This window comes from Dipodomys spectabilis, unplaced genomic scaffold (assembly GCF_019054845.1).
Source record: "Dipodomys spectabilis isolate Male_0828 unplaced genomic scaffold, ASM1905484v1 ptg000422l, whole genome shotgun sequence".
NCBI classification, from domain to species: Eukaryota; Metazoa; Chordata; class Mammalia; order Rodentia; family Heteromyidae; genus Dipodomys; species Dipodomys spectabilis.
The window spans coordinates 4,372,414-4,399,919 of record NW_024871099.1 but is presented as its reverse complement, the minus strand read 5'-3'; the positions used below and the strand labels follow the sequence as shown (position 1 = coordinate 4,399,919).

The following is a 27,506-nucleotide window of genomic DNA, read 5'->3' as shown; positions in this document are numbered from 1 at the left end:
CCTTGGGCATCAGACAGCACCCATTGCCACAGCAAATGTGACCCCAGCCTCTGCCAGGCGGTCTCCCTGGGGGCTGAGCCAGGATCAGGCAGTTGGAGAATGACGCTATCACAGCCAGTGATGGCTGAAGACAGCCAATCAGAGGCTCAGAGGCACAGTGAGTGGCTGTGGGTGAGACCTGGGGCTCTTCCTGTCTGGAGGAGGAGCCAGCCTTGGGGAGCATCTCAGAGGGATGGGGGGGTGGGGACCCATAGAAATGAAGGCCTGACTGAGCTAGCCAAGACACCCACTCTTAGCACATTAATTATGTAAGGCGGCTGATGCGGTTTTCTGTAAGCAGCAAACAGAAGGATGCTAGGAGGGCAGGGCCCAGGGGAGGAATCAGGCCTGGGGCAGCTCAGTGTCTTCAGGGATGCTCAGGAAGGCCACGCCCCTGGCCCTGCTGAGGAAGCCACGCCCCTGTCAAGACTGGGGGTTTAAGCCACGCCCCTGGCTCTGCTGGGGAAGTCAGGCCTCTGGCCAGGCTGGGGAGGCCAGGGGAGGCTCTGACAATACAGGAGAGGCCAGGTCCCTGGCCTTGGGGGAAAAGCCATGCCCCTGACAATACTGGGGAGGCCACGCCCCTGGTCTTGCTGGGGAGATAATCCCTAACTCTCCAGGGGGGTAGCCATGACCCTGGACTGCCCCAGGATGGACTGTGTTCCTTCAGAGAAAGGACTGAGGTGGAGGCTGGAGGCCTGGCCTGGCCAGGGGTCCTGGGAGCTCCATACCCATCCATCTGGCTGAGGCTTAGTGGGGCCTGGGGGTGAAGAGTTGAGTGAGCAGGGAGGGAGGAGACATGGTTAGGAGCTTCCCTAATGAGCAACCTTAGCCCAAGTACCCAGAGCCTCTGAAGAGCTCATCTCTGTCCCCCATTCACAGCAAACAGGGAAACTGAGGCACTGCTTGGCAGAAGCTAAGTCTGGGAGCGTCAAAGGCAAGAGGCTGTGGAACACTGACTGTGGAGTCCTGGGCCACACTGTGAGAAATGCACAAGTCCTGGGGCAGCCATGATGGGAGGAAGCTCAAGTCACTCACCAAGATGAGTCGGGAGTCCCAGGGGCCCCAGCATGCAAGACTTCCAGCCCACAGGTCAGATTCTTCCCTCCCCTGCACTTTCCCCCAGCTGGTCACGTGGGGCAGGCATACAAGCCCTGTCCAACTTAAGTCTTAAGTCATAGACTCCATTAAGCTCTAATAAAATGGCTGTTATTTTACACTGCTGGAATCCAGGGCGGTTTGTTTGGTCGCCATAGGGCAAAAGAATGGCTCATTTAGTTAAGTGCGTTATTAAAACAGCATTGCTTTTTTTCTAATGCAGGAATTACAATCCATCTCCCTGCCCACTCTGCTATTTGAACATAACTCCACGATTATTCCCGCATATAAAATGAATGGTTTTCACACTCCTGGTTAATCACAGTGGTTGTTCCTATTTACAATGTAATTACCAAGGAAAGAGAAACTGCACATTTCTCTCCCAAGGCTCCGAGGTGAGAATGGCAGGCACTGGATAAACACCCGCAGAGCACTCACTTCCCAGCGGCAGGTACAAAGCCAGCACAGACACCAGCCCCTGTGTGCACCGGATACAGCCACGCTCGCCCTACAGATGATTGAAACTTCAAATTCAAGTATACAGAGACATGGCCTTTCCTGCCTGGGGTGGCTTTGAACCTGAGTAGCTAGGATTACATTCAGTCTTTTTTTTTTTTTTTTTAATCGGTCATGGGGCTTGATTTCAGGGCCTGGGTGCAGTCCCTAAGTTTTTAAGCTCAAGGCTTGTACTCTATCATTTGAGGCACAGCACCATTTCTGCTTCTTTTTTCTTTCATTCTTTTCTTTTTTTGCGATTTCACTGGCCATAAAAGTCTCCTGGCTGGGCATCAGCGGCTCATGCCTATAATTCTAGCTACTCAGGAGGCGGAGATCTGAGGATCATGGTTCAAAGCCAGCCAGGGCAGAAAAGTCTATGAACTCTTACCTCCAATAAACCACTCAGAAAACCAGAAGTAGAGCTGTAGCTTACATGGTAGAGCATTCACCTTGAGCTGAAGAGTGTAGGGATAGCACTCAGGCCCAGAGTTCAAGCCCCATGACCAAAAAACAAAAAAGTCTCCTGGTCTTTCTTGCCCTGAGCTGGCTTTGAACTGTGATTCTCAGATCTCAGCCCATTGAGTAGCTGGGATTATAGGTATGAACCACCAGCACCCAGTTTGGATCTCTGTATATTTGAGGGTCTCTCTAGGAAGCAGGTGTTTTGGTGGATGAGCCTGGAATCTTATCATTTAAAGGCCTGAGATATGCCTACCACTGGCAGGAAAGTCTCCCGTGTCTCCAATTACCACCTAGAAAACCGGAAGTGGCTCTGTGGCTCTGTGGCTCAACGTGGTAGAAGTTCTAGTCAAGCAGAAAAGCTCAGGGACAGCACCCAGACCTTGAGTTCAAGTCCCATGACCAACTGTCATAGGCAAGCATTTTTCCCACAAAGCACTGGTTTTCATCAACCCTATGCAGAAAAACCTTTTTTCAGTAGAGGTGGAAGCGCCTCCTGGTGACCATCCATGTCATTACAACAATGTGTCTTAAACCAGACACCAGTGGCTCACATCTATCACGCAGCTACTTCAGGAGGCTGAGATCTGAGGAAGCAGGTTTAAAGTCAGCCTGGGCAGGAAGTCCATGAGACTTATCTCTAATGAACTTGCAAAAAGCTGGAAGTGGAGCCCAAGTACAGCACTAACTAGCCTTGAGCAAAAAATCTCAGGGATAGTACCCAGGCCCTGAGTTTAAGCCCCAGGACTGGCTCCAAAAATAAATAAATAGAGGGCTGGGAAGGTGGCTCAGTGGTAGAGTGCTTGCCTTGCAAGCCGGAGGCCCTGGGTTCGATTCCTCAGCACCACATAAGCAAAAAGAAAAAAGCCGGAAGTGGGGCTGTAGCTCAAGTGGTAGAGTGCTAGCCTTGAGCTGAAGAGCTGAGGGACAGCGCCCAGGCCCAGAGTTCAAGCCCCACGACCAGACCCAAAAAAAAAAAAAATAATAAAATAAATAAATAAATAGATAAATGATCTGTGAATGTTCCAGAAAAAGCAGAGAAGGAGGATGGGTAGAGGTGTGGGAGGCTCAAGCCCAGATGGAGGGAGAAAAGGGCAGACGGGGTCTCTGGCTGTGCCTGTGTTGGCCCCAAGTAGATGTCCCTACACTGGGCATCTTTTCTAGAAATGTGTGCCTTTTCCAGAAATAAGTTTTCCTTTAGACATCTTCCCATCTTCAGCTTATGTGGTTTTCAAACTCAGTGTCCCCCACCATGCTATAAACCAGGTACACAAAGATTTGATGAGAGGATCACATGACCCATACCTGTCCAATGAGAGCTCCATCACATGACCCAAATATATCCAATGAGAGCAGGGTCTCCTTGGATATTTTTACCCTCCTGGCCTATAAGACTTGGAATTTACAGGGAGGTAGGTGTGTGTGTGTGTGTGTGTGTGTGTGTGTGTGTGTGTGTGTGTGTGTGTGTGTGCTGGGAAGATGGCTCAGTAGTAGTCTGCTTGTGTGTGTGTGTATGCTGGGAAGGTGGCTCAGTGGTAGAGTGCTTGCCTCACATGCATGAGGCCCTAGGTTTGATTCCTCAGCACCACATAAACAGAAAAAGCTGAAAGTGGCGTTGTGGTTCAAGTGGTAGAGGGCTCGCCTTGAGCTGAAGAGCTAAGGGGCAGCACCCAGACCCTGAGTTCAAGTCCCATGACCAAAAAAAAAAAAGAAAAGAAATGGATCAACCAGGTGCCTGTGGCTCACACCTGTCATCCTAGCTACTCAGGAGACAGAGATCTGAGTATCGTGGTTCAAAGCTAGCTCTGGCAGGAAAGTCGATGAGACTCTTAGTTCCAACTAGTCCCTGGAAAACCAGAAGTGGCACTGTGGCTTAGAGTAGTAGAGCACTGGCCTTGAGTGATAAAGCTCAGGGACAGTGCCCAGGCCCTGAGTTCAAGCCCCACAACCAACACGAAACAAAAAAAGATCAGACAACAGTTGGATCCAGCTGAAACCTGATCCAGGTATTTCCAATGAATCAACCAGCTAAAAACTTTTATTCTCTTAAGTCGACAATTGGGAGATCAAATTTCCTGCCTGCTTCATGCCAGTCCCCTAATTCTTCTCTTCCCCTCTCCCCACAATTTCCTCACTGCTGCTTACATTTGCGAATGCGGAGACCACGTTAATCAAAACCATCTTTATTATTTAAAGAGCATCCTGTCACCAGGGTCCCCTAAACAAGGGTTCCCCAGAGGGCAGAATAATATTTACACATGGTGCGTGGGGAGGCGTGGCTGGCTGGGGGGGGGCCCGCCACTATGGCACACGAGGAGCTCAGAGGGGGTCCTTGGACCCGTAGACTGGGCTCGAGAAGAAACATGGGCCATCCTGGACTCTGTGTGGTGCCAACCACAGGCAGCCAGGGCAGCCACACGCAGGCCAGCGTGGGCGCTGGAGACACGGGCAGCACGGAGATACCACAGGTCAGAGGTGGCTCAGTATGCCGCTGGCTTCGGAGTGAGTCTGGGGAGAGACGGCTGCAGGCTGTGGTGTGCTGAGCACCCCCTCCCCAAGATCCACAACTAATGCCCCTTCTGGATGCCCCAGAATTTCTGCCTCTGTGGTAGACCCACAAAACTTCCCACAGGGGCCGGTGGCTCACACCTGTCAGCTACTCAGGAGGCTGAGATCCGAAGATTGTGGTTTGAGGCCAGCCTGAGCAGGGGAGTCTGTGAGACTCTTATCACCAAGGAACCGGCCAAAAGCCAGAAGTGGAGCTGTGACTCAAAGGGTAGAGTGCTAGCCTTGAGTGAAAAAGCTCAGGGACAGCGTCCAGGCCCTGAGTTCAAATCCCAGGACTGGCATAAGAAACCGAAAACACAGCCGCTGCCTTCTACTGGGCCTGGCTCACCTTAATGGCCTGGAAGATCCACTCTCGGAAGTCCATGACTTTGGTGTAGACTCCTGGCTTCTGAGCTAAGGCGCAGCCGGTGCCCCAGCTCACGATGCCGCACAGGCGCCAGCGCGGGGCTCGCGAGATGCTGTCCTCACACACGAATGGCCCGCCACTGTCCCCCTGCGGGGAGGGGAAGCGCGCTGGAGGCCCAGAGGGGAGGGATGGGGGGGGGCTCCCTCCAACTTTGAGAAGGGCGGCCCTCCCTGCTCACCTGGCAGGCATCCACGCCCCCCTCGGGGTAGCCGGCGCAGAACATCTTGGGTTTGATTTGGTTTCCATAGAAGTCGGGGCCGTTGCAGACATCGTTGCTGATTATGGGGACCCGGGCCTCCTGCAGCACCCGAGCCTGCTGGCCTGGGGGGGGGGGGGCGCGAGGCTAGAGGGAGCTGGGGGAACCAGCCTGCCCCCTCCCTCGGGTTCTGCCCCCTTGTACCCCAGAGGGGGACCCCAGAGCTACCAACCTACCAGAGTGTTTGCTCTCCTTTTCCTTCCTTCCCTCTCTCTCTTCCACCTTCCTTTTTCTTTCACTGACCCCCAGGACTTGAACTCAGGGCCTGGGCACTGTCTTTAACTTTTTCACTGAAGACTGGTTGCTCTACCACTTGAGCCACAATTCCACTTGCAGCCTTTTTTCCTTTTTCGGATGGTTACTTGGAGATAAAGAGTCTCACAGACTTTCCTGCCCGGGCTGGTTTCAAACCACAGTGCTCAGACCTTAGTCCCCTGAATAGCTAGGATGACAGGCATGAGCTACTGGCACTTTGCCTGCCTTCCTCCCTCCCTTCCTTCTCTCTCTCTCCCTTCCCTGCCCCTCCCCGTGCCGGGCAGGCACAGGGCACAGGGCACAGGCAGGACTCACCGTAGTACTGCATGTTTCCCCAGCCGGTCACTGTGCAGATCTTGCCGTCCACCAGGTCCTGGCCGGCCGCGGGGAGACACACAGGCTGGATGTATTCTGTGAGAGAGGCCCCAGCCCCGGGCTGACCTGCTGCAGGCGGGGTGAACCTGTCCATCTGCAGCTCATACCCTCCAACCCCGCCATGGGAAATCAGGGAAATTGAGGCAGGAGAAAGAGCAGCCAGGAAGTTGGAAACTGTATTAGTGAGAAGCTTCATTAGAACATCCGGCTATCACTTTCTTGGTTTTGTGTGTGTGTGTGTGTGTGTGTGTGTGTGTGTGTGTGCGCATGCATGCACATGTGTGTGTGTGTGTGTGCGCATGCGCGCACGCATGTGTTGGTCCTGGGGCTTGAACTCAGTGCCTGGGCGCTATCCCTGAGCTTTTCTTGCTCAAGGTTGGTGCTCTACCACTTGAGCCACGGGTCTATTTCCGGCTTTTTGGTGATTCACTGGAGATAAAGGAGCCTACAGACTTTCCTGCCCAGGCTGGCTTTGAACCCTAATCCTCAGATCGCAGCCTCCTGAGTAGCTAGGGCAGGCGTGACCGACTCACCCGTGAGGGGCAGGGGGCTGGACAGGTGGACAAGAGCGATATCGTTGCTGTTCTCTCCGCTGTTGGGGTCTTGAAAGGGAAGGTAGCCCCCGTGGTAGATGACAGCCCGCACCCCCAGTTGCACGCCATGGGGGGAGCCCTGGGCCACAGCCCCAGCAAATACTTTCCATAGAGACAGGACTCGGTTCCTCCTGCCAGGCAATGGGAGGGACGGCTGGTGGGCAGCCTGGGCACTGCCCTGCCCCCCCCACCGGCTGGCGCTGCGCGGGGCACTCACTCTGGGAAGCAGTGGGCAGCGGTTAGCACCCAGTCTCCAGATAGCAGGGACCCCCCGCACAGGTGCGCCCCGTCATAACGCAGGCTGACCTGCCACGGCCACCGGCCCAGGCTGCTGTCCTGGCCGCCCACGATGCGGTCCACGGGCAGCTTCCTGCGGCCACAGTCTGTGCCAGAGGGGTGTGGGTCAGTGGGGGAGGGGGGACGGGGAGGTGGAGGCCTGCGTCTGGTCCCAGGGGATCTGAGACCACAGGTTCCCCCCCCCCCCGGGCAGATTGAGGGGACACAGCCTTGTTGTTGGGGGGAGGGAGGGAGGGGGTCCTCAGGATGATGGATGCTCTGCCTGGGGCACTGTCCCTGAGCTTTTCTTGCTCAAGGCTGGTGCTCTACCACTTGAACCACAGTGCCACTTCCAGTTTTCTGGTGCTTAATTCGAGGTAAGAATCTCACAGATTTTTGAACTGTGATCCTCAGATCTCAGCCTCCTGAGTAGCTAGGATGACAGGTGTGAGCCACCAGCGCCCCACACAGTCCTCTCTTTGGGGGACCCCAGAGCTCTGTCCCAGGGACACTGAATCATGGGGATGGCGGTGAGGTCCAGGCTCACCTTGGCAGACGGTGGACAGGAAGCGGCCTCTGGGACAGTCGCTGCGGGGCAGGGGAGGGCGACAATGGAGAGAGAGAGAACGCAGGGCAATGAAGGCCTCGGGGGACGGTGGGCGGGCAGGCCCCGGGTCTCCCCGCCCCCGCCCCGCTCACCACACAGAGATGACATCCAGCAGGCTCTGGGCGTGGGGCAGCCGGCCCTCGTCCACGCAGAAGAAGCCCCACGTGCCGTTGGCACCCGCGGCCCTCACGTCCAGCTCGGAATGGACCAAAGCCCTGGGCAGGGCAGGGGTCAGCACCGCTCCATCTGTGTCCCTTCCCCCCCGCCCCCCCCCCCAAAAAAAACCAACCCGTCCGCTTCTGGGGTGCCCAGTACCTGAGAAAGCCCATCTCCTCGCAGCTGAGACTCGCCACCCTGGCGTTGGAGCGGGAGGAGCACAGCAGACGCCACGTCCCCTCCATCCTGTCAAACACCGTGATGCGCGCGTCCACAGGGCTGACCTGCACTGCAGGGCACAAAGGGGGCGCTGGGGCCCAGGTCGCCCCAGACTCGGGGCCCCCCCAGCCTCCCTTCCATGACGATGGCCACAGCACAGGCCTCTTCCCCCAGAGGCTGGGCGCCCAGACAAGCCCTGGGGACACCACGCTCTTGGTTCCCTTGGGTGGGGGAGTGGGGGGTGGACTGGCATGAAAGAACGTTCCAGATTTCCAGAAAGCTCCTTGAAGCCACCCACCCTGAGGAGCCTCCAGAATCACATGAGTTACTAACGGCCCCCTCCCTTTTTTTGGGTGGGTCATGGGGCCTGAACTCTGGGCCTGGGCGCTGTCCTTCAGCTCTTCAGCTCAAGGTGAGCACTCTACCACTTGAGCCACAGCGCCAGTGCTGGTTTTCTGGTGGTTAATTGGAGATACGAATCTCACAGATTTTACTGCCCGGGCTGGCTTTGAACGGTGATCCACAGATCTCAGCCTCCTGAGTAGCTAGGATGACAGGCGTGAGCCACTGGTGCTTGCTACTAATGGCCCCTTTGATCCAGCTGGCTTCTACATTTTTCACTTTGGTGTGTGTGTGTGTACACACGCATGCATACCTGTGTGGAAGACCTGGGGCCTGAACTCGGGCTGGGCGCTGTCTTTAGGTCACTCATGGCTTAGTGCTCTACCCCTTGAGCCACAGCTCTACTGTCAAAGCTTTGTCAGTTCATTGGAGGTAAGAGCCTCATGTCTGTCCCAGTGTTGGCTTCAAACCTTGATCCTCACACCTCAGCCTCCTGCGCAGCTGGGCTTACAGGCGTGCCCAGCTTCCCTTTTTCTTTTGCAGCCTGAAGACTGTTGGCCATCTAAATACTTAAATAAATAACTATGTGGTTGGAGGGGGTGGGGGAAGAGGGAAAAGATGGGGAAGTCCTGGGAGAAGGGGGAGGAGGAGGAAGAAAAAGCAGAAGCAGAAGAAGGTACAGGAGAGAGGAGGAGGAGGAGAAGGAAGAAAAAAAAACAGGAGGAGGAGGAAGAAAAAGAAGAAGAAAGCCAGGGACTGGGAACCCGATTGGGAGGGGGGCTCTTGGGGCTGGCCAGTGGCCACTGGCTGGCAGATCCCTCAGTCCATCCCCCCACGCAGTTGGGGGACCCTTCCTCCCATGTCAGGTCCAACCCCAGCGCCTCTCTTCACACATTTACCAAGCGTGGTGTGATCCAGGCTCTATTTTGGGCAATGACCAAGGCACCACAAGAAGAAACAAATGCAAACTGCTGGGGCTGCTGGGGCTGAGCCTCAGATCCCAGCGGGGAGGTGGGGAAGGAAAGGGACAAATGAGGGACAAATCAGAAAACCCAGTGGTGCTCACCTGGGAGGGGCCCTGAAGCAGGCGGTGTGGGGGAGGGGGCAGAGAAGCCGATGACAGAGGGCAGTGGGGAGAGACGGGGAATCAAGTAGGACACAGGAAACAAACACCGAGAGCAAGCAGCAGCAGAGCCAGGGGTGGGGAGGGGAGGAAGGAGAGAGGGAAGGAGGAAGGGAGGAGGGAAGGGGTAACAGAGGGGAGGAGCAGAGATTTTTGATCTCTTAGCAAGAACAAGTTGCTAGTGGCTCATGCCTGTGATCCTAGCTACTCAGGAGGCTGAGATCTGAGGATCACAGTTCAAAGCCAGTTTGGAGGAGGAATGTCCACGAGACTAATCACCAGAAAACCGGAAGTGGCGCTATGGTTCAAGTGGTAGAGCGCTAGCCTTGAGCTGAAGAGCTGAGGGACAGCGCCCAGGCCCAGAGTTTAAGCCTCAGAACCAACAAAAAAAAAAAAAAAAACAAAACCCCAAGAAGGTGCCATGTCCAAAACACACGAGCCACTGGCCCTCGGCTATATTTTGTGTTTGAGATATGGTCTCCATAATGTGACATTGCCACATTCTTCTTTGAAGCGGCTCTAACTATGTACCCCAGGCTGGCCCTGAACTTCTACCCTTTTACCCCAACTTCCCCTGGAGCACACCGCCATTCTTGGCTCTCCTCCAATTATTTTTAAAACGATGCTTTATGCCACGGGCCTCTCACTTTTCAATTCTTTATTCCTGTCTATATTATTTTAAGCAAGGTAAGAAGTCTGTTCTAGATCACCTGGTGTGCTTCCCAGATTGTGTGATATACTTAGAGCTGTGAAAATCCCAGAAAAAACAAGGTAGGGACAGGGAGAGGGGGTGTTGCTTTTGTTTTTATTTTGTGCTGGTCTTGGGCCTTGAACTCAGCTCTTTCACTCAAGGCTGGCACTCTTATCACGTGAGCCGCAGCTCTACTTCTGGCTTTTTGGGCAGTTAATTAGAGATAAAAGCCTCACAGACTTTCCTGCCCCAGCTGCATTTGAACTACGATCCTCAGATCTCAGCCTTCTGAGTAGCTAGGATGACAGGTGTGAGCTACTGGTACCAGGTCCATTGCTCCATTTGTAAAGTGAAGAGAATGAAAGTCCATGCTCACTGGGTTTGGGGAAAATCTCACGAGATTAGGACCATGGCATGGGTCAGTAATGGAAAGCCAACCTGCCTAGGAAGTGTGAGTTCAGTCCCCAGTACTGCAGGATCACACGTGTATAAACACCATATTGATACATAAGCTAAACAAAAAAGGAACAAAATCGTTTTGTTAACCGGGCAACAGTGCCCAGGCAGTAAAGGCTGTGAGAAATGTATCTCCAATGAACCACCAAAAAGCTGGAAGTGGAGCTGTGGCTCAAGCAGTAGAGCACTAGCCTTGGGCACAAAAGCTCAGGGACAGCTTCCAAGTCCTGAGTTTAAGCCTCAGAACCAGCACAAAAACAAAACAAAATAAAACAAATGTGTGTGTGTGTGTGTGTATATATATATATATATATGTATATATATACAATATACACAAGTAAATAAGTAGATGCAGCATAGAAAAATGAGTAAATAAAAACAAGCAGATAAGTGATTGATGACAGATGAACAAATAAAAACTAGTAAAGGTGCTGGGTGCTGGTGGCTCACACTTGTAATCCTAGCTACTCAGGAGGCTGAGATCTGAGGATCGCAGTTCAAAGCCAGCCCGGGCAGGAAAGACCATGAGACTCCTGTCTCCAATAAACCACCAGAACACCGGAAGTGGCGCTGTAGCTCAAGTGGTAGAGCGCTTGCCTTGAGCTGAAGAGCTGAAGGACAGCGCCCAGGCCCAGAGTTCAAGGCCTACGACTGACAAAAACAAAACCAAAAAAAATAGTAAAGGAGCAAATAGATAAGTGGATAAAAATAACCAATGCAAAAGGGTGCTGTGTGCCTGACTCAAGTCAGGCAAGGCTCAACCTTTAAGAGCATCAACAAAAAAATGAAAATACTTTCACACACATACACAAACATGCACATGCACATGCGCGCACACAGGCCCCCGTCCTCCAGCCCTGTGTACTCACCTGGGTACAGTGGCTGCTGATCACTCCTGAGTAGCGTCACTGTGGAGAAGGTGGAGGTGAGGATGGGCTGGTGGGAGGCCCAGTGTATGTGTGGGGGGAACCAGCCGGGGAGTGGAGGGAGACCCAGCACGGGGGAGGTCAGAGGTAAATACTATGCTCACCAACAGCCCAGGAAGCTGCTCCGATGGCCGTGAGGAGCAGCAGGGTTCCCACGGAGAGCGCAGCCACCTTGGGTCCAGAGCAGCCGTGTACCCTCCGGCCACCTGTAACAGATACCAGGCTGCAGCCACGGCCAGGCCCGGCCCCAGACCTCACCTGGCCCCAGTGTCCTGGTGTCTGTGCTACTCAGAAGGTTGAGATCCAGAGGATTGATGTCCAAAGTTGGCCCAGGCAGAAAACGCACAGGAGACTCCATTTCCAAAATAATCAGTTAAAAAAAAAAAAAAAGCTGAGCTGGAGGCGTGGCTCATGTGGTAGAGTGCCAGCCAAGCAAGCAAGCACAAGCAAGTGTAAGGACCTGAGTTCAAACACTGGCAAAAAAAAAAAAAGGAGAGAGAAAAATAGAGAAATTCAGGATTGGAAACATGGCTCAGGTGGTAGAATACCAGTGAGTGAGTGAAAGCAAATGTGAGCTAGCAAGTAGAAGTCTCAGGCAAAAAAAAAAAAAAGCTCAAGGATCCCTGCCCAGGCCCAGAGTTCTTGCCTGGGCTGGCCTTGAACTATGATGCTCAGAGCTCAGCCTCCTGAGCAGCTGGGCTGACAGATTGTCTTCTGAGTGTTGAGTCAGCATCTTATCTGGGAGTACCCGGATGCCGACACACGATCAGATCTCAAACTGCCTTCCATGTTGTCCCAGATCTGCCGCGCGCAGGCCTGTCTCCAAGGCCCTCATTCCTACTGCTTGGCAGTTGCACAGTCTGACTAGCCCTATCTAACCATTGGGCAGTCTCCCCCTCTGCTCCCCAAGATACAGAAGCCTGGTAATCTGCCTTTCAAGTCCATAGCTTCCCAGTTCCCTTATCGCCCTCAGACTAATATGGCTTTTAGAGATCTGAGGTTTGAACTTGCTTCCTCAAATCCCCAGACAGCAATGTGGGTCATTATCAGACATTTAATAGAACTTCTGCAGAGCAACACAAACCACGGAACTTGTAAAATAACCTATTAAATAGCCGGGCACTGGTAGCTCATGCTTGTAATCCCAGCTACCCAGGAGTCTGAGATTCAAGGATGGAGGTTCAAAGCCAGCCCAGGCAGGGCACTGGTGGCTCATGCCTGTAATCCTAGCTTCTCAGGAGATTGAGGACTGAGGATCGTGGTTCAAAGCCAGCCTGAGCAAGGAAAGTCTGTGAGACACTTATCTCCAATAAACCACCAGAAAACCGGAAGTGGCTCAATGTAGAGCTCTCGCCTTGAGCTGAAGAGCTCAGGGACGGTGCCCAGGCCCAGAGTTCAAGCCCCATGACCAAAAAAAAAAAAAAAAAAAGCCAGCCCAGGCAGAAAAGTCTATGAGACTCTTCTCTTATTAATAAAACAAGCTAGAAATGGAGCTGTGGCTCAAGGGTAGAGCTCCAGCCTTGAACAAAAGAAGGAGTGCTGACTGCAAATCCTGGTACCGCCTCCCAAATCATGATAAAAATAAAATTAAAAACAAAACACAAAGTAACAACAAAACCTAGAAAGGAAGTCATAGCACCAGCGCCATCTGGTGGGGAGACCCTGCACTACCTCGAACCCTCCAACCTTGCGATCAGCCAGTCTCCTCCAACTTCAACTCCAGATATACTAGTGTCCTGTGTGCACATATACTCAGCCCTGCTCTTCCGGCTGCCTGGTCCACTCTAGCTCCTTCCCGCTGGTTCTCTGAGTTGAAACTCAGCTCTCTCTTCTGATCCCAATCCCAGAAGCTTTGGGGGAACCTTGGGTGAATTTCCACTGCACTAAGAAATCTAAAACTAGAAGCTGGTAGCTCACGCCTTAATCCTAGCTACTTAGGAGGCTGAGATTTGAGGACCATGGTTCGATGCCAGCCCAGGGCAAGAAAGACTATGAGACTTTTATCTCCAATTAAGCAGCTTAGTGTTACGGCACTATGGAAAAAGCTAAGTGACATCACCCAGGCCCTGAGTTCAAGACCTAGTACTGATAAATACACAAGAAAAAGAAAATTCCGGGCTGGGAAGGTGGCTGCGTGGTAGAGCGCTTGCCTTGCATGCCTGAGGCCCTGGGTTCGATTCCTCAGCACCACATAAGCAAAAAGAAAAAAATCCGGAAGTGGTGCTGTGGCTCAAGAGGTAGAGCGCTAGCCTTGAGCTGAAGAGCTGAGGGACAGCGCCCAGGCCAAGAGTTCAGCCCCCATGACCAGCAAAAGAAAAGGAAAGGAGCCGGGCACTGGTGGCTCACGCCTGTAATCCTAGCTACTCAGGAGGCTGAGATCTGAGGATTGCGGTTCAAAGCCAGCCCGGGTAGGAAAGACCGTGAGACTCCTATCTCCAATAAACCACCAGAAAACTGGAAGTGGCGCTGTAGCTCAAGTGGTAGAGCGCTCGCCTTGAGCTGAAGAGCTAAGGAACAGCGCCCAGGCCCAGAGTTCAAGCCCCACGACCGATTAAAAAAAAAAAAAAAGAAAAGGAAAGGAAAGGAAAGGAAAATTGCTATTTATACACAAGGAAAGGAAACCCAGAGAGGCCCAGCCACCAATGCCTACTTAGTCCCATCAGGAAAATAGTCCTCAGGATTCCAGCCTCTGCTGTCCACATGCTCAGAGAGCCTGGTTTCATGCGGGACCACAGCTCAGTGATCTGGGGGGAGGGCTCTCAGTGCTACCTGGGTCAAGATCGAGACCCCCTGGAGGAGGCCACAGAGCTGTGCGAATCATTACAGCCACATTTCAATCCTCACACCAGCCAGCACCAGAGGCTCATGCCTATAATCCTAGCTCCTCAGGAGGCTGAGATCTGAGGATTGTGGTTCAAAGCCAGCCCAGGGCAGAAAAAAAATATCCTGGATTTTTTTTTTTTTTTGCTAGTCCTGGGGCTGGCACTCAGGGCCTGGGCACTGTCCCTGAGCTTCTTTTGCTCAAGATTAACACTCTACCACTTCTGGGTATGTGGTACTGAGGAATCAAACCCAGGGCTTCATGCATGCTAGGCAAGCACTTTACGACTCAGCCATATTCTCAGCCCCTGGAAACTCTTATCTCCAATGAACCAGCCAAAAAAACCCAAAGTGGACCTGTGGCTCAAGGGGCAAGGTACCAGCCTTGAGTGGAAAAAGCTAAGGGATGGTGCCAGGCCCTGAGTTCGAGCCCTCTCCAGCTGGTCCGATCAGCCTAGGGAAGAAGACCCCAAGAGCCCACTGCAGGGGTTTCTGAGACCCTGCCTGCCAGCTGATCTGTCGGATGGTTTTCCTGTCATCTCCTAAGTGGTCTCTCTCCCCTCTGTCTCTGTCTGTCTCTTTCTCTCTCTGTCTCTGTCTCTATCCTGGCCAAGTCCCAATCTTCTCTCTGCTCTGTCCATAGGATTAGGAAGCATCTGGAATGGGTGGAGGTTCTGAGCTTTTAGGACCCCCAAATCTACCCAACCCTGCATGACAACTGAATTGTGACTCTATCATCCATTCTGAGCCCTGTTCCGGTGCCTTGGCCCCTCTATTCTCCCCACAATCTCATCCTCACTGGACCCAATGATGTGTATGTTAGGGGGGTTGGGGAGCTGAAGACCAGAGACACAATGCTACTCACACAAAACCACACAGCAAAGAGCGGCACAAGACGCAAATGTAAACTGTTTCACTCTAGAATGGCCGTCCTCCACCCCAAGCAGTGACCACCATGTCCACGCCGCTCCCCATCTGCCACCCCACCACCTCCATCCCAAGTCCAACTGGGGGAAACTGAGGCAAGGTGCCAGCAAGGTCACACAGGGTTAGCAGAGAGGCAAGCCACACATAGAGACAATTTGGTTAATAGTTAATTAGGTGGAGGAGACTTCAGATGGGGGGTGGGGATGAGGGTAGGAGGGGTATCTGGAGAATGGGAAGGGGGGAACCCATGCGAGTGGAGGGGCTGAGGACAGACAGAACACAGGGGAAGGGTGTCAAAGTCGAGCCAAGGTTGGGGTTCAGAGACAAGTAGGGGACACTCACCCTCCTTCTCCGCCATGTCCCGGACTTTCATTAATGATTCCCGGGCTGGCCTCCTGGGCCGGGGCGGGCCCTGTGGGGAGATGAACAGGGACAGGGGAGACAGGCCTGGGGGAGACTGGCCCCCCCCCAATTCTAGGCATCCATCTGGGTTCTAGTCAGGTCAGGCCTTGGTCATGGCCACAGCTTGGAGGCAGGTTTCAAAGATGGGGTCCAAGCAGAGGCTGGGGTGACAGTGAAGATTTTTTTTAGGGCTCAGGACCTCTCCCAAAGCTAAGCCTGGGGAGGAGGAAGGGGGGGACTGAAGATCTGAACTCCTGGATTCGACTGCGGGGTTTGAGGGGGGCGGCTGCTCTCCTGGCGTGAGAGCCAGCAGCTGGAGGTCCAGGGCCCAGGGACACAAGCCACGTCTTAGGGGGGGGTGTGTGGGGGGAACGACAGATGGTGGGAGCCCCTTGTGTGAGGAGTGAGGCTCAGGTGGGCTCGACAAGGGGGTGTGGACGAGTCTCCCTGAGTCTGGGGAGTAAGGGGGGGGAGGGGGGCTCTGGGCCTTACCCTGGGGTCCACCGGAGACAGTGCGGATTTGAGATTAGTCTCCAGGCCTGGGCAGGAACATGGTGCTGGCCCCCACAAGAAGTGTGAGGGGGGGCCTGCAGGGCGATGGCGAAGGCGGCGGGCGACAGGCAGGGGCGGCAGGGGCGGCGGGGGCAGCGGGGCTGGGCTCGGCCTGCTAGGCCCGGGCGGCCTCACCTGAGGAGGAGGGGCGGGGGAAGGGGCGGGGAGGGGCTGGCCCGCGGGATTGGTGACCGCAGAGGCCACCTGGCATTGGGGGCCGGGCTTATTAGAACAAAAAAAAAAAATAAAAAAAAGAGGGGTGGTGGTGGTGGGAGGAGGCTGGACCTGCAGGCTGCGGCCTCAGGCTTGCAGAGGGGTTCAGGTAGGCCTGAGAACAGGCTGGGGTGAGGGTGTTTTTTTTTTTTCCCCCAAAGCTGGAAGAATCTGAGTAGAAGGTTCTAGAAGCATGTGCTCCCTTACCCTCTCCCCGCCCACTGCTCCTGTAACCAGCCCTAGCCCCCTTGGCCTATGAATTCCCAATCACCTCCTGGGTCACCCCCCCCCCCCCCCGTCCCTAGCCCCGCCCCTCCCCCAACCCCTTTCCTAAAAGTCACGGGGCTGACCTGGTCAGCTGGCTGCAATGACCTCTGAGGCCCAGAAAGTCCTCCACTGGGGGAAGGGAGGGAGGAGGGAGGACTTGGCCCGGAAAAGGTGACACAGAGTGCTAAGGGCCAGGCCAAGTGGCCGGAAGGGACTAGAGGCAGATGGCAGCACGCTGTCCAGCCAGCAGGCCAAGAGCCGTCCACCGCTGACCCCGCACCACACAAACACAGCAGGCAGGCGGGGCCTCGGGCCGCAGCCTCCTCCCCAAGCTGGCTGACCCCAGAGCGATGCACCGCTGGGCCTGGACCAAGCTCTGATCACCCCCCTCTAGTGCTCAGCCTGGCTGAGGGCTTTCTATGTGTGTGTGGGGGGGGGGGGGGGTACTAGGACTTGACCTTAGGGCCTAGGCACTGTCTCTTAGCAGTTTGACTCCAAGATGGCTCTCTACCACTTGAACCACAGTTCCACTTCTGTTTTTTTGGTGATACACTGGAGTCTCACAGACTTTTCTACCCAGTCTGGCCTTGAACTGATCCTCAGAGTTCAACCTCCCAAGTGGCCGGGATTACAGGTGTGAACCACCGCACCTAGCAACCCCAGGCCTGAATGTCTCTTTCTCTTTTTCCTGTCTTCTCTCTTCTCCTCCCTCTCCTTCCTTCTCCCTTCCCTCTTTCCTCTGGAGACCCTCACGGAACTACTGTACCCCATCAACTGTGTTGCCCTCCATGGTATCCCCAGGTTTCAGAGCCAACTCTGGGATCCCCCACTGTACCCCAAATGGGTGATGCCTGGCTCACACCTGTCATCTAGCTACTTAGGAGGCTGAGACCTGAGGATCACAGTTCAAAACCAGCCTAGGCAGGCGTCTCCCTCATCTCCAATCAATCAACCAAAAGCCAGAGGTGGAGCTGTGGCTCAAGTGGTAGAGCAGCAGCCTTGAGCACAAAAAGCTCAAGGACAGCGTCTAGGCCCTGAGTTCAAGCCCTAGTTCTTGCACACACAAAAAAAATAAAGCTGAGATTTTACGGTTTGGGGCTAAACATAGGATGAGAACAGAAGGGGGAGGGAAGGAGGAAGAGGAGGAGGAGGAGGAGGAGAGAGGCAAATCAAGTCCAAGAATCTTTATTTCCAGAACAAAACTACTTCTGTAAAGAGAGATGAGGCCCTCAGCGGGCTCAGACCAGGGCTGGTGAGAGGGAGGATGGGGGGGGGGCACCGAGGCGGGAATGCATTACAGGAAGGGGGACCCCAGGTCCAGCCGGAGGAAGCAAGGAGAAGATGATGATGCTAGGGGGTCCAAGGATTGGGAGGGAGGGAGGAGAAGGCCCAGAACCTTCTGTCCCCACAGTCCTGGCCCATGCCAACCCCCTTGCTGGGCAGGGCCAGGGAGCAGGGATAAGAAAGGGCTGGCCCAGCAGTGTGTGTCTGGAGCGGCCAATGTGTGCAAATTAGCAAAAAGAGGGGTGCGGAGCCATTGGCCCCCACACACACTGCCTCACCGCCCTTCCCCTCCCACAGGCAGCAGAAGCAGGGGCTGGGGGACATGGCCAGTATTGCTTTACCCATCATGCACAGCGGCAGGGGGTGGCGGGCAGGAGGGCCACAGGGCAGGAGGAAGGCTGGGTGAGGGGCCCTTGCCCTCCCACCCTGGAGGCTCCTTGGCAGATTTCTGAGGCTCATGGAGGCCCAGGGGCAGCCAACCCCCCCTCCGTTGTGTATGTGGGGGGAGGCTGTACCCCAATGTTGGCATTAGGGCTGGCTCTTCCTTGAGGTGGCAGCCCAGGGCCTAAAGGGAAAGGGAGAGATGAGGGGGAATCAGAGGACCGACGCCCCTTCTCAGATGCCCCCACCACCCTCCCCCTGTGCCCACCGGACTCACCTGGGCTACTGAGCAACCTGAACGACCGTACAGTTCTCTTTGCTCTCCGAAGTGATGGCTAAGTATTCCGAGCTGGGAGAAAGAAAAACAAAAAAGACCAAAATGACAGCTCATCATAATCCAGGCTTGGAAAATGGGGAAGGTTGTTGGGGGTGGCGGTGAGGAGGTGTCTCTCCCTGAGGAACCCTGAATCCTAGCTACTCAGGAGGCTGAGATCTGAAGATCACAGTTCAAAACCCAGCCCGGGGGCAGGAAAGTCCAGGAGACTCTAATCTCCAAGGAAGTGCAGCTGTGGCTCCAAGTGGTAGAGGACCAGTCTTCAAGGACTATACCCAGTCCTTGAGTTCAAGTCCTGAGCCTGGCACAAAACAAACAAACAAATAAATAAAGGGGAGGGAATGCTGAGAGCAGCGGCAGTGGCCCTGGGCGCCGCACTCAACCTCTCTTTCTGGGCCTCTCCCCCTCCTCAGTTGTAGCCAATACATCTCTGGTATGCAGGTGGCTTCCTGCCCCCACACCCCCTGCCCAGGTGGTGTGAGGGTGCTGGTGGCCTCAGCCCTGCCTGACTCACGCGTTCTCCTGGGCCGCAGCCTCCGTGGCAGCTGCGATCTTCTTGTAGCAGTACACCATCTCGGCCACCAGCCAGATGGTCAGAACCACGATGAGTACATACATCATGATCTCAGACACAATGGACGCCATGTCTCTGTTGGCTGGGGGGACAGAGGAGGGAGAGAGGCCCACATTCAAGGACACACCACAGACAGACCCATGCACACTGTGCATGGACCAGCCGCTTGACCTCTCTGGGCCTAGCAAGCACTTTAAATCCTCCTGCTGATTGCCCTATTGCCATGGTGACTGGGATGCTTGACAACCAGCCCCCAGTGGCCTGGGAGTGGGGGTGTGACCTCAATACATCTCTCTCTGTAACTTCAGGAAGTATCTGTGACTTCCAGGGGGCAGTACAAAGGCTCAGGTTCAAATCCTGAGTCTGCTACTTGCCAGCTGTGTGATGTTGGGCAGGTGACACCACCTCTCTGCACTTGTTTTTCCACTCTCAAAAAAAAAAAAAAATAAATAAATGGGGCTGGGAAGCTGGCTCAGTGGTAGAACGCTTGCCTTGCATGCATGAGGCCCTGGGATCGATTCCTCAGCACCACATAAGCAGAGAAAAAAAAAAGCCGGAAGTGGCGCTGTGGCTCAAGTTGTAGAATACTAGCCTTGAGCTGAAGAGCTGAGCGACAGTGCCCAGGCCCAAAGTTCAGGCCCCACGACCAGACCCAAAAAATTAAAAAAAAAAATGCTCATGCCTGTAATCCTAGCTACTCAGGAGGCTGAGATCTGAGGATCAGAGTTCAAAGCCAGCCAGCCCAGGTAGGAAAGTCCAGGAGATTCTTTTTTTTTTTTTTTTTTGTCGGTCGTGGGGCTTGAACTCTGGGCCTGGGTGCTGTCCCTCAGCTCTTCAGCTCAAGGTGAGCGCTCTACCACTTGAGCTACAGCGCCACTTCCGGTTTTCTGGTGGTTTATTGGAGATAGGAGTCTCACGGTCTCTCCTGCCTGGGCTGGCTTTGAACCGCGATCCTCAGATCTCAGCCTCCTGAGTAGCTAGGATTACAGGCGTGAGCCACCAGCACCCGGCTCCAGGAGACTCTTATGTCCAATAAACCACTAGAGAACCGGAAATGGAGCTGTGGCTTGATCAAGCGGTAGAGCACTCACCTTGAGCTGAAAAGCTGAGGGACAGCGCCCAGGCCCAGAGTTCAAGTCCCACAATGGACAAAAAAAAAAAAAATGTGCATAACTACAATAGATTCTCATTGAAGTGTGTGAGAATCCTCAGAATAAGCGGACACTGGTGGCTCACGCCTGTCATCCCAGCTACTCAGGAGGCTAAGATCTGAGCATCACAGTTCAAAACCAGCCTAGGCAGGAAAGCCCATGAAAAAGCTCAGGGACAGTGCCCAGGCCTTGAGTTCAAACCTCAGGATTAGCACCAAAAATAAAAACAGGGAAGGGGAGGGAGAGCAGAAGCCCCTCCCCCAGGAGCAAGTGGCAGTCTGGGTGAGGGGCAGGCCAGGAGGCTGGCAGGAAAGCGCAGGTGCCCGGATGCTGGCTATGCGGGCTGCTGGCCCAAGGGACTCGTCTGCCAGGACTCTTCACTGGCGTGGAGCCTGGAAATGGTTCTCTGAGTCTCTGCGCCAATGGGCCCTGGAAAATTCCAGTGTATGCCAGTCAGAAGCTGGGCTCCAGTGGCTCACTCCTGTAATCCCAGCAATTTAGGAAGTTCAGATGTGAGGACCCCGGTTCAAAGCTAGCTGAGGCAGGAAAGTTGGTAAGACTCATCTCTAATGGACCAACGAAGAACTGGAAGTAGAGCTGTGGCTCAAGTTCAAGACCAAGACCAGCACACACACACACAAATAAAAATAGGGGGGCTGGGAAGGTGGCTCAGTGGTAGAGCGCTTGCCTTGCATGCATGAGGCCCTGGGTTCGATTCCTCAGCACCACATAAGCAGAAAAAGCAGGAAGTGGTGCTGTGACTCAAGTGGTAGAGCACTAGCCTTGAGCTGAAGAGCTGAGGGACAGCGCCCAGGCCCAGAGTTCAGGCACCATGACTGGCAAAAAAATAAATAAATAAATAAAAATAAAAATAGGCCAGGAAAAGGGATCTTGAACAGCTAACGGGCCAGGAAGGATCAAAAACATTACACACTGCTGGGCACTGGTGGCTCACGCCTGTCATCCTAGCTACTCAGGAGGCTGAGATCTGAGGATCGCAGTTCAAAGCCAGCAGGAAAGTCCGGCACCCAGGCCCTGAGTTCGAGCCTCATGAGTGACCAAAAAAAAAAAAGTTATTTTCCAAACCCCCAAGGCCTCGTTTGACCTCAGATCTTCTCTCCCCTTCTCTGCTGTGCACCGGGCATGGAGCCAGCCTGTCCCGAACCCGCCATCTGTCCCTCCGTGAGTCTCCGCAGCGGGTAACACGCACATGGGGGAAGGAGAGCCGGCCGTACCTTTATCCACCACCTCCAGGTGAATCTTCTTCACCACCGTGGTGTTGTGCTCGTAGCTGTCGAAGAAGAGCAGGCGGTAGACGTGGCACTCGTAGTCGCCGGAGTGGTTGTAGGTGACGTTGGTGATGAAGATGGATAGATCCTGCAGGTCCTTGGTGCCCCGACTGCCGTTCCACACCACCCGGCCCTCGAACCGCTCATCGTCCTCTAGCTGAAGCACCTCGTTCTCATAACGCAGGATCTGGGGGCACCCAAGGGGAGAGGAAGAGAAGGGCCACTGCTCGGGACTGTCTTTCCCACCCATAACCTGACCCCAATCTTGTGGCCCGATCTGACCCACACAAACACAGGATGGCCCACACACCTGGACACAGAGATTGTCCTTGGGCCTTGGGCCAAGACACACATGCCCACTCCCAAACCGCTCTCGCTCCTTACTTCTTCCCCGGGCACCAGCTGCTAGAGACACTCCCCTCCCCCCAACCACTGTCCAGCAGGTGCTGCTGACATGCAATTCAAAAATACAAGCCAGGTCACCAGTAGCTCCTGCCTGTAATCCAAGCTACTCAGGAGGTTGAAATCTGGAGGAGTCCAGTCCCAAGCCAACATGAGGAAAAAAAAAAAAAAATTCATGAGACTCCATCTTCAATCAAGCAGCAAAAAAAACGATCTGGAGGCAGGGCTCAAGAGGTACAACGCTAGCCATGAGCCAGAAAAAGAGAAAGCTCAGGGAGAGCATGGGTTCATGAACAGAATCAACACACATTTAAAAAATAAATAATGGGCTGGGAAGGTGGCTCAGTGGCAGAGCGCTTGCCTTGCATGCCTGAGGCCCTGGGTTCGATTCCTCAGTACCACAAAGAAAAAAGAAAAAAGCCAGAAGTGGCGCTGTGGCTCAAGTGGTAGAGCGCTAGCCTTGAGCTGAAGAGCTGAGGGACAGCGCCCAGGCCCAGAGTTCAGGCCCCACGACCGGACCCAATAAAATAAAATAAAAAATAAATAAAAATAAAACACACATTGTGCAGAAAACATAGGAAAAGTTTTGCTTTTGTTCCATGATGACAACCTAAGATTTATTTATTTGTTTATTTGGTGTCAGTCGTCGGGCTTGAACTCAGGGCTTGGGCTCTGAACCTGAGCTTCTTTTGCTCAAGGCTAGTGCTCTACCACTTGAGCCACAGCATCACTTTCGGTTTACTGGTGATTCCCTAGGGATAAGAATCTCATGGACCTTCCTGTCTGGCCTGACTTTGAACCTCCATCTTTAGATCTCAGCCTGTGCAGTGGCTGGGAGGACAGGTGTGGGCCACGGGTGTTGCCAAAGATTTTACTGGTGCCAAATAGTTCCAGTGACCTTTCTTTCCAGCCAGCCAGATGCCACATGACTTCCTTCACCTCCCACTGCCACCCCACCGTTGCAGAAGAGGAAACTGAGGCTTGGAGACTCTCTGTGAGCTGCCCAAGTTCAGCGTTATAACCAGAATTGGAACCTAGGTCATTCATCAGAGCTGATTATGATTATCTTGTTTTGTTTTTGTTTTTTTGGTATGAGGGATCAAACCCAGGATGTTGTACTTGCTAGGCAAGCACTTTGCCACTTAATTCTGATTTTATAGTAGTAAAATAACACTGGCTGCCAGGGGCTCATGGCTGCAATCCCAGCTACTCAGGGGGCAGAGATCTGAGGATTATAGTTCAAAGCAGGACACTCAAGGGAGATTTACTTCTAAGGAACCAGCCAATAACCAGAAGTGAAGCTGAGGCTCCAGTGGTAGAGCAAAAGCTCAGGGACAGCGCCCAGGCCCTGACTTCAAGACCTAGGATTGGAGTAAACAGAGAAGCAGTCTTCCTCCTAAGCTTGAAATCCTCACACATGCCCTGGCCCTTGGGTGCCAGGCCCTGGCACACCTTGACAAAGTCTTCTGTGCCCTTCTGGCGGAAGGTCCATTCGGTGAAGGTCTCCGCGGTGGTCTCACTGCGCCGCTTGCAGGAGATGCACAGGATTTTGAAGGTCATCCCGTACACGGCCTCCGTCTCTGAATCCACCTCCACGCAGCCTCCCCAGGCGGAAGACACTGTAGTGACAAGGGTGCTGGTCAGCCGAGGTACCTGGCAGCTCACACCCGACATCCTAGCTACCCAAGAGGTTGACATCTGAGCATCGTGGTTCAGGACCAACTCTGGGCAGGAAAGTCTGTGAGACTCTTATCACCCATGAACCAGCAAAAAGCCGGAAGTAGAGCTGTGACTCAAGTGGTAGAGCACCATGCTGGAGCACAAAAAGCCAACAAAAGCCCTGAATTTCAGTCCCAAGACTGGCACGTGAACAATTAAATAAACAGGGGCTGGGAATGTGGCTCAGTGGTAGAGTGCTTAGCATGAAGCCCTGGGTTTGATTCCTCAGTTACCACATACACAGAAAAAGCTAGAAGGGACGCTGTGGCTCAAATGGTCAGAGCGCTTGCCTTGAGCACAGAGAGGCTCAAGGACAGTGCCCAGGCCCTGAGTTCAAGCCCCAGGACCAGCAACATAAATAAATAAATAAAGCTCTTTTCCTGCCCCCGCAGCTCCCCTGGACTCCCAGGTCTTCTGAGTCCCTCCTCACCCTCTTCCCTGCTAATGCTGGGGCTCTAGCTCCAGCTCTGGGTCTTTCCCTGGTCTCCAAACTCCTGTCTTTAATCTCTTATGTTCCAGATTCAGCTCTCCTGGGACCTCTTTTCAGTGCACCCCATCTTTATTTCTCTTTGGAGGGGTCTTTCCTGGCTCAGATTTTCCTAAGGAAGGGGGAAGGGGTCGGTCTCTCTCTCTCTTTCACCTTGGCAATGTCTCTCCCGTTTTACTTATTTTTGATTTTTTTCGCCAGGTGTGGAGACTTGAACTCAGGGCCTGGACGCTGTCCCTGAACTTCTCCGCTCAAGGCTGCCTGCCGCCGCTCTTACCACTTAAGCCACAGCTCCACCTCTGGCTTTCTGGTGGGTCACTGGAGATCAGAGTCTCAAGGACTTTTCTGCCAGGGCTGGATTTGAACCTCCATCCTCGGATGTCAGCCTCCTGGGCAGCTAGGATGCCAGGCGGGCCGGGGCCGCCTCGGCCTCTTCCCTTTTGTAAACTCCACTGGGCCTTCCCTCCCTGGGCCTCGACCTCCCCTCCTCCTCCCGCGACCTCCATCTCCCCCTGCCTCTCTCAACTTTCCCTCACCAACTCCTCTTCCTCCCTCTCTCTCTAGCTGTCAGGCTCCGCACCCCAATCTCCCCGAGGAGCACTTGGGGGGGGGGTTCTGGCCGGGTCCTCCATCTCTGGCCTCCTCCCTCCCCTCCCCCCGCCCCGTCCCCCGCAGTCCCCTCTCGGGCTGCGGCGGGGGTTCGAGGCCCGCCGCCTCCTCCGGGCCGCCCCCCCCACCCCGTCCCCGCGCCCCCTCCTCCCCTCCCCGCGCCCCAAACTTCGGAGCCGGAGTCGGCCCGGGCGGGGGCCGCCGGGGGACGCGGCCGCCCGCGGTCCCGAGTGCGAATCCCGCCCGCCCGGGCCCCGCCGCCCCGGCCCGGCCCCGGCCCGGCCCCTCACCTAGCGCGGCGCCGACCACCCAGGCCAGCAGCGCCCCCATGGCGCGGAGCGGACGCGGCGCGGGACCCGCAGGAGGACGCGGCCGCCGCGCAGCAGCTGCGGCTCTGGGACCGGCGGGGGGAGGGGAGGACGGGGGGGCGCCCCCCCTCCGCTCCGGTTACCGCCGGGGGCTGAGCGCCGGGGCCCGGGGCCCCGGCATGGCGGCGGGCTGGGGCGGGCGCGGGGCGCGGCGCGGGGGGGCTGCGCACTGCGGCGGCGGCGGCGGCCCGGGCGGGGGAGGGCGGCGGGGTGAGTCACCGCGGGGGAGGGCGCGGCCGCCCCGCCTTTGCCGCAGCGGCCCGGGAGGCGCCGCCCGCCCGCCCGTTAGCACCGGGGGCTCCCGTGCGCGTGCGCGCGCGGGCGGGCGTGCGCGTGCCCGGGGCGGGGGGGGGGTCCCGGGTGGAGGGGAGGCGCTGCCTCCGGGGGCCCCCCACCCCCGGGTCATAGGTCACACACCCACCCCACTCCCTGACATCCTAAAGGATTGAACAGGGGGTCCCGGTGGAGAGATCCCCCCCAAAAAAGTTAAACGGTGGAGGCCAAGACGCAGAGGAGGCCCGGGGCTTTAGAGGCCTGCCCCCTCCCCTCCCCCCTCCCCCCCTCCCCCCTCTCCTTCCCCCTCCCCTCCCCTCCCTCCCCTCCCCCCTTCCCCCCTCCCCTCCCCTCCCCCCTTCCCCCCTCCCCTCCCCTCCCCCCTTCCCCCCTTCCCCTCCCCGTCCCTGAGGCCTGGGGGTGGGGGCTACACAGTATACAAACAGGAAAAAGTACCCTAGAGTCACCCCCCCCCCCACAGAGGTCACCCTGGGACTGTGGAGGTGCCTGTCACTCCCAAGATCCCCACTGCCCCCCCCCCCGAGAATGACGTCATCTGCCCCTCCCCCTCTAGGCTACCTGCCCCCCCCCCCCCAGCGCCAGAGGCCTTTGTACAACTTCTTGCTTGGGCTCCCCTTTGTCCACAAGGTGACCAGAAGTCTCCGTCTCTGTTAGCTCTCCGCAGCCAGGTGGCCGTGGTCGTTCAGGATAGAGGGTGTCTTTCCAACCTGATTCCTCCCTCCCTCCTTCCTCCCCTCTATAGGACCAGCTGCCCTGGAACTCATCATCCTGCTGCCTTTATCCATGGATAGTCTTGGAATTCTCACAGTGCTGGGATTGCAGGCGTACACCGCCACTCCTGATGTATGTTCTTCTATAGGCTTCACTGCCTGACCCTCCAGCCCTGGGAGAGCACCAGAAGCCCAAACTCTGCTGGCTTCCCAAATGAACAGTGTGAGTCCCCTCGGGTTCCCTCAAACCCATTTCTATGGCCTCCGTGGTCCACTTGCTTTGCTTCCTTCCTTCCTGGGGTTTGAACTCAGGGCCTGTTTGCTGTGTCCCCAAGCTCTTGCTCTACCACTGTAAGCCACAGCACCACTTCTGGTTTCCTGGTGGTTCACTGGAGATGAGGCTCAGGGACTTTCCTGCAGATCCTCAGATCTCAGCCTCCTGAGTTGGGATTACAGGTGGGAGCCTCCAGCACCTGGCTCAATCTTTCGTTTTCTACAGCAAGAAACTGAGGCTGGGGGAAGCTTCTCCCTCCCCGAGGGGTCAGGTAGCAGACCTGGCCAGCCCAGCATTGATGGCGGCCGCCTGTCTCCTGGCAGGACAGGGAATGGGTTGGCAAGTGCACGCTGGGGGATGTGAGACTCTCAGCTCGCCAATGCTGGATGGGTTACCGTCCCAGAATTCCCCTGGCCCAGCCAGGCCAAGGGCAAAAGGAACCAAGATGTGGGGGAGGGGGAGAGATGGCAGGCCCAGGGCAGAGGGGCCCAGTGCCAAGGACACCACACCACACCTCCTAGCTCAGGCCCTTAATCCAGCACCTCCTGAGCTGTGGAAAATAACCCTGAGGACGAACCAGACCTTTCTCTGGGGTGGGGTGGGGGATGGTAGGTGGAAACACAGTTTGCTTGGCCTGGGGGCGGGGGAGAGGGGGGCACCCGCTTCCTAACAGCCCTCTGGGCTGGAGTTCACCAAGTTACTAACGTGCTGCTGGTTCATCTTCTAGGGGGCGCGGGGAGAGGGGGAGCATTGATCATTATCCCCAGTTCACCGGCACGGGCAACTGAGGCACACAGCTCAGAGGGTAGAAAGCCCGCTCTACCTTCCTCTGCTGCCAGTGATTCACTCCCTTCCGCCATCCCTAAAGAAGATGCTCATAAGACGGAGGCTGTAGTGCATGCCTGTAATCCCAGCTACTCAGGAAGCTGAGATCTTGAGGGTTGTGGTTCTAAGCCAAGCTGGGGCAGGAAAGGCTGTGAAACTTTTTTTTTTTGGGGGGGGGTCCGGTCTTGGGGCCTGAACTCTGGGCCTGGGCGCTGTCCCTCAGCTCTTCAGCTCAAGGCTAGCAATCTACCACTTGAGCCACAGCGCCACTTCTGGCTTTT

The 27,506-nt window shown here is 55.3% G+C and overlaps 2 protein-coding genes across 3 annotated transcripts; both read right to left on the bottom strand.

The window, feature by feature from the left end:
- Positions 1–4,261: 4,261 nt before the first annotated feature.
- Hpn (hepsin) lies at positions 4,262–16,148 on the bottom strand. Of its 2 annotated transcripts, XM_042668041.1 has the most exons (13): positions 15,985–16,148; positions 15,433–15,502; positions 11,448–11,549; positions 11,287–11,325; positions 7,746–7,875; positions 7,523–7,645; positions 7,371–7,411; positions 6,765–6,930; positions 6,488–6,678; positions 5,895–5,990; positions 5,247–5,389; positions 4,991–5,155; positions 4,262–4,602 (listed from the first exon to the last, which is right to left on the bottom strand). In XM_042668041.1, the coding sequence occupies exons 2-13, from the start codon at positions 15,461–15,463 to the stop codon at positions 4,564–4,566; spliced, it is 1,266 nt and encodes a 421-aa protein (XP_042523975.1). In that variant the 5' UTR covers positions 15,464–15,502; positions 15,985–16,148; the 3' UTR covers positions 4,262–4,563. The 2 variants fall into 2 exon arrangements, with proteins under 2 accessions (XP_042523975.1, XP_042523977.1); XM_042668043.1 differs by lacking the exons at positions 11,287–11,325; positions 11,448–11,549 and having other exon boundaries at positions 15,985–16,147.
- A 1,545-nt stretch (positions 16,149–17,693) lies between these two features.
- Scn1b (sodium voltage-gated channel beta subunit 1) lies at positions 17,694–25,162 on the bottom strand. The gene is made up of 6 exons (XM_042668070.1): positions 25,045–25,162; positions 23,392–23,558; positions 21,484–21,724; positions 19,038–19,179; positions 18,467–18,538; positions 17,694–18,373 (listed from the first exon to the last, which is right to left on the bottom strand). Exons 1-5 carry the CDS (start codon positions 25,082–25,084, stop codon positions 18,472–18,474), a joined length of 657 nt encoding a protein of 218 aa, XP_042524004.1. The 5' UTR covers positions 25,085–25,162; the 3' UTR covers positions 17,694–18,373; positions 18,467–18,471.
- Between the last annotated feature and the right edge of the window lie 2,344 nt (positions 25,163–27,506).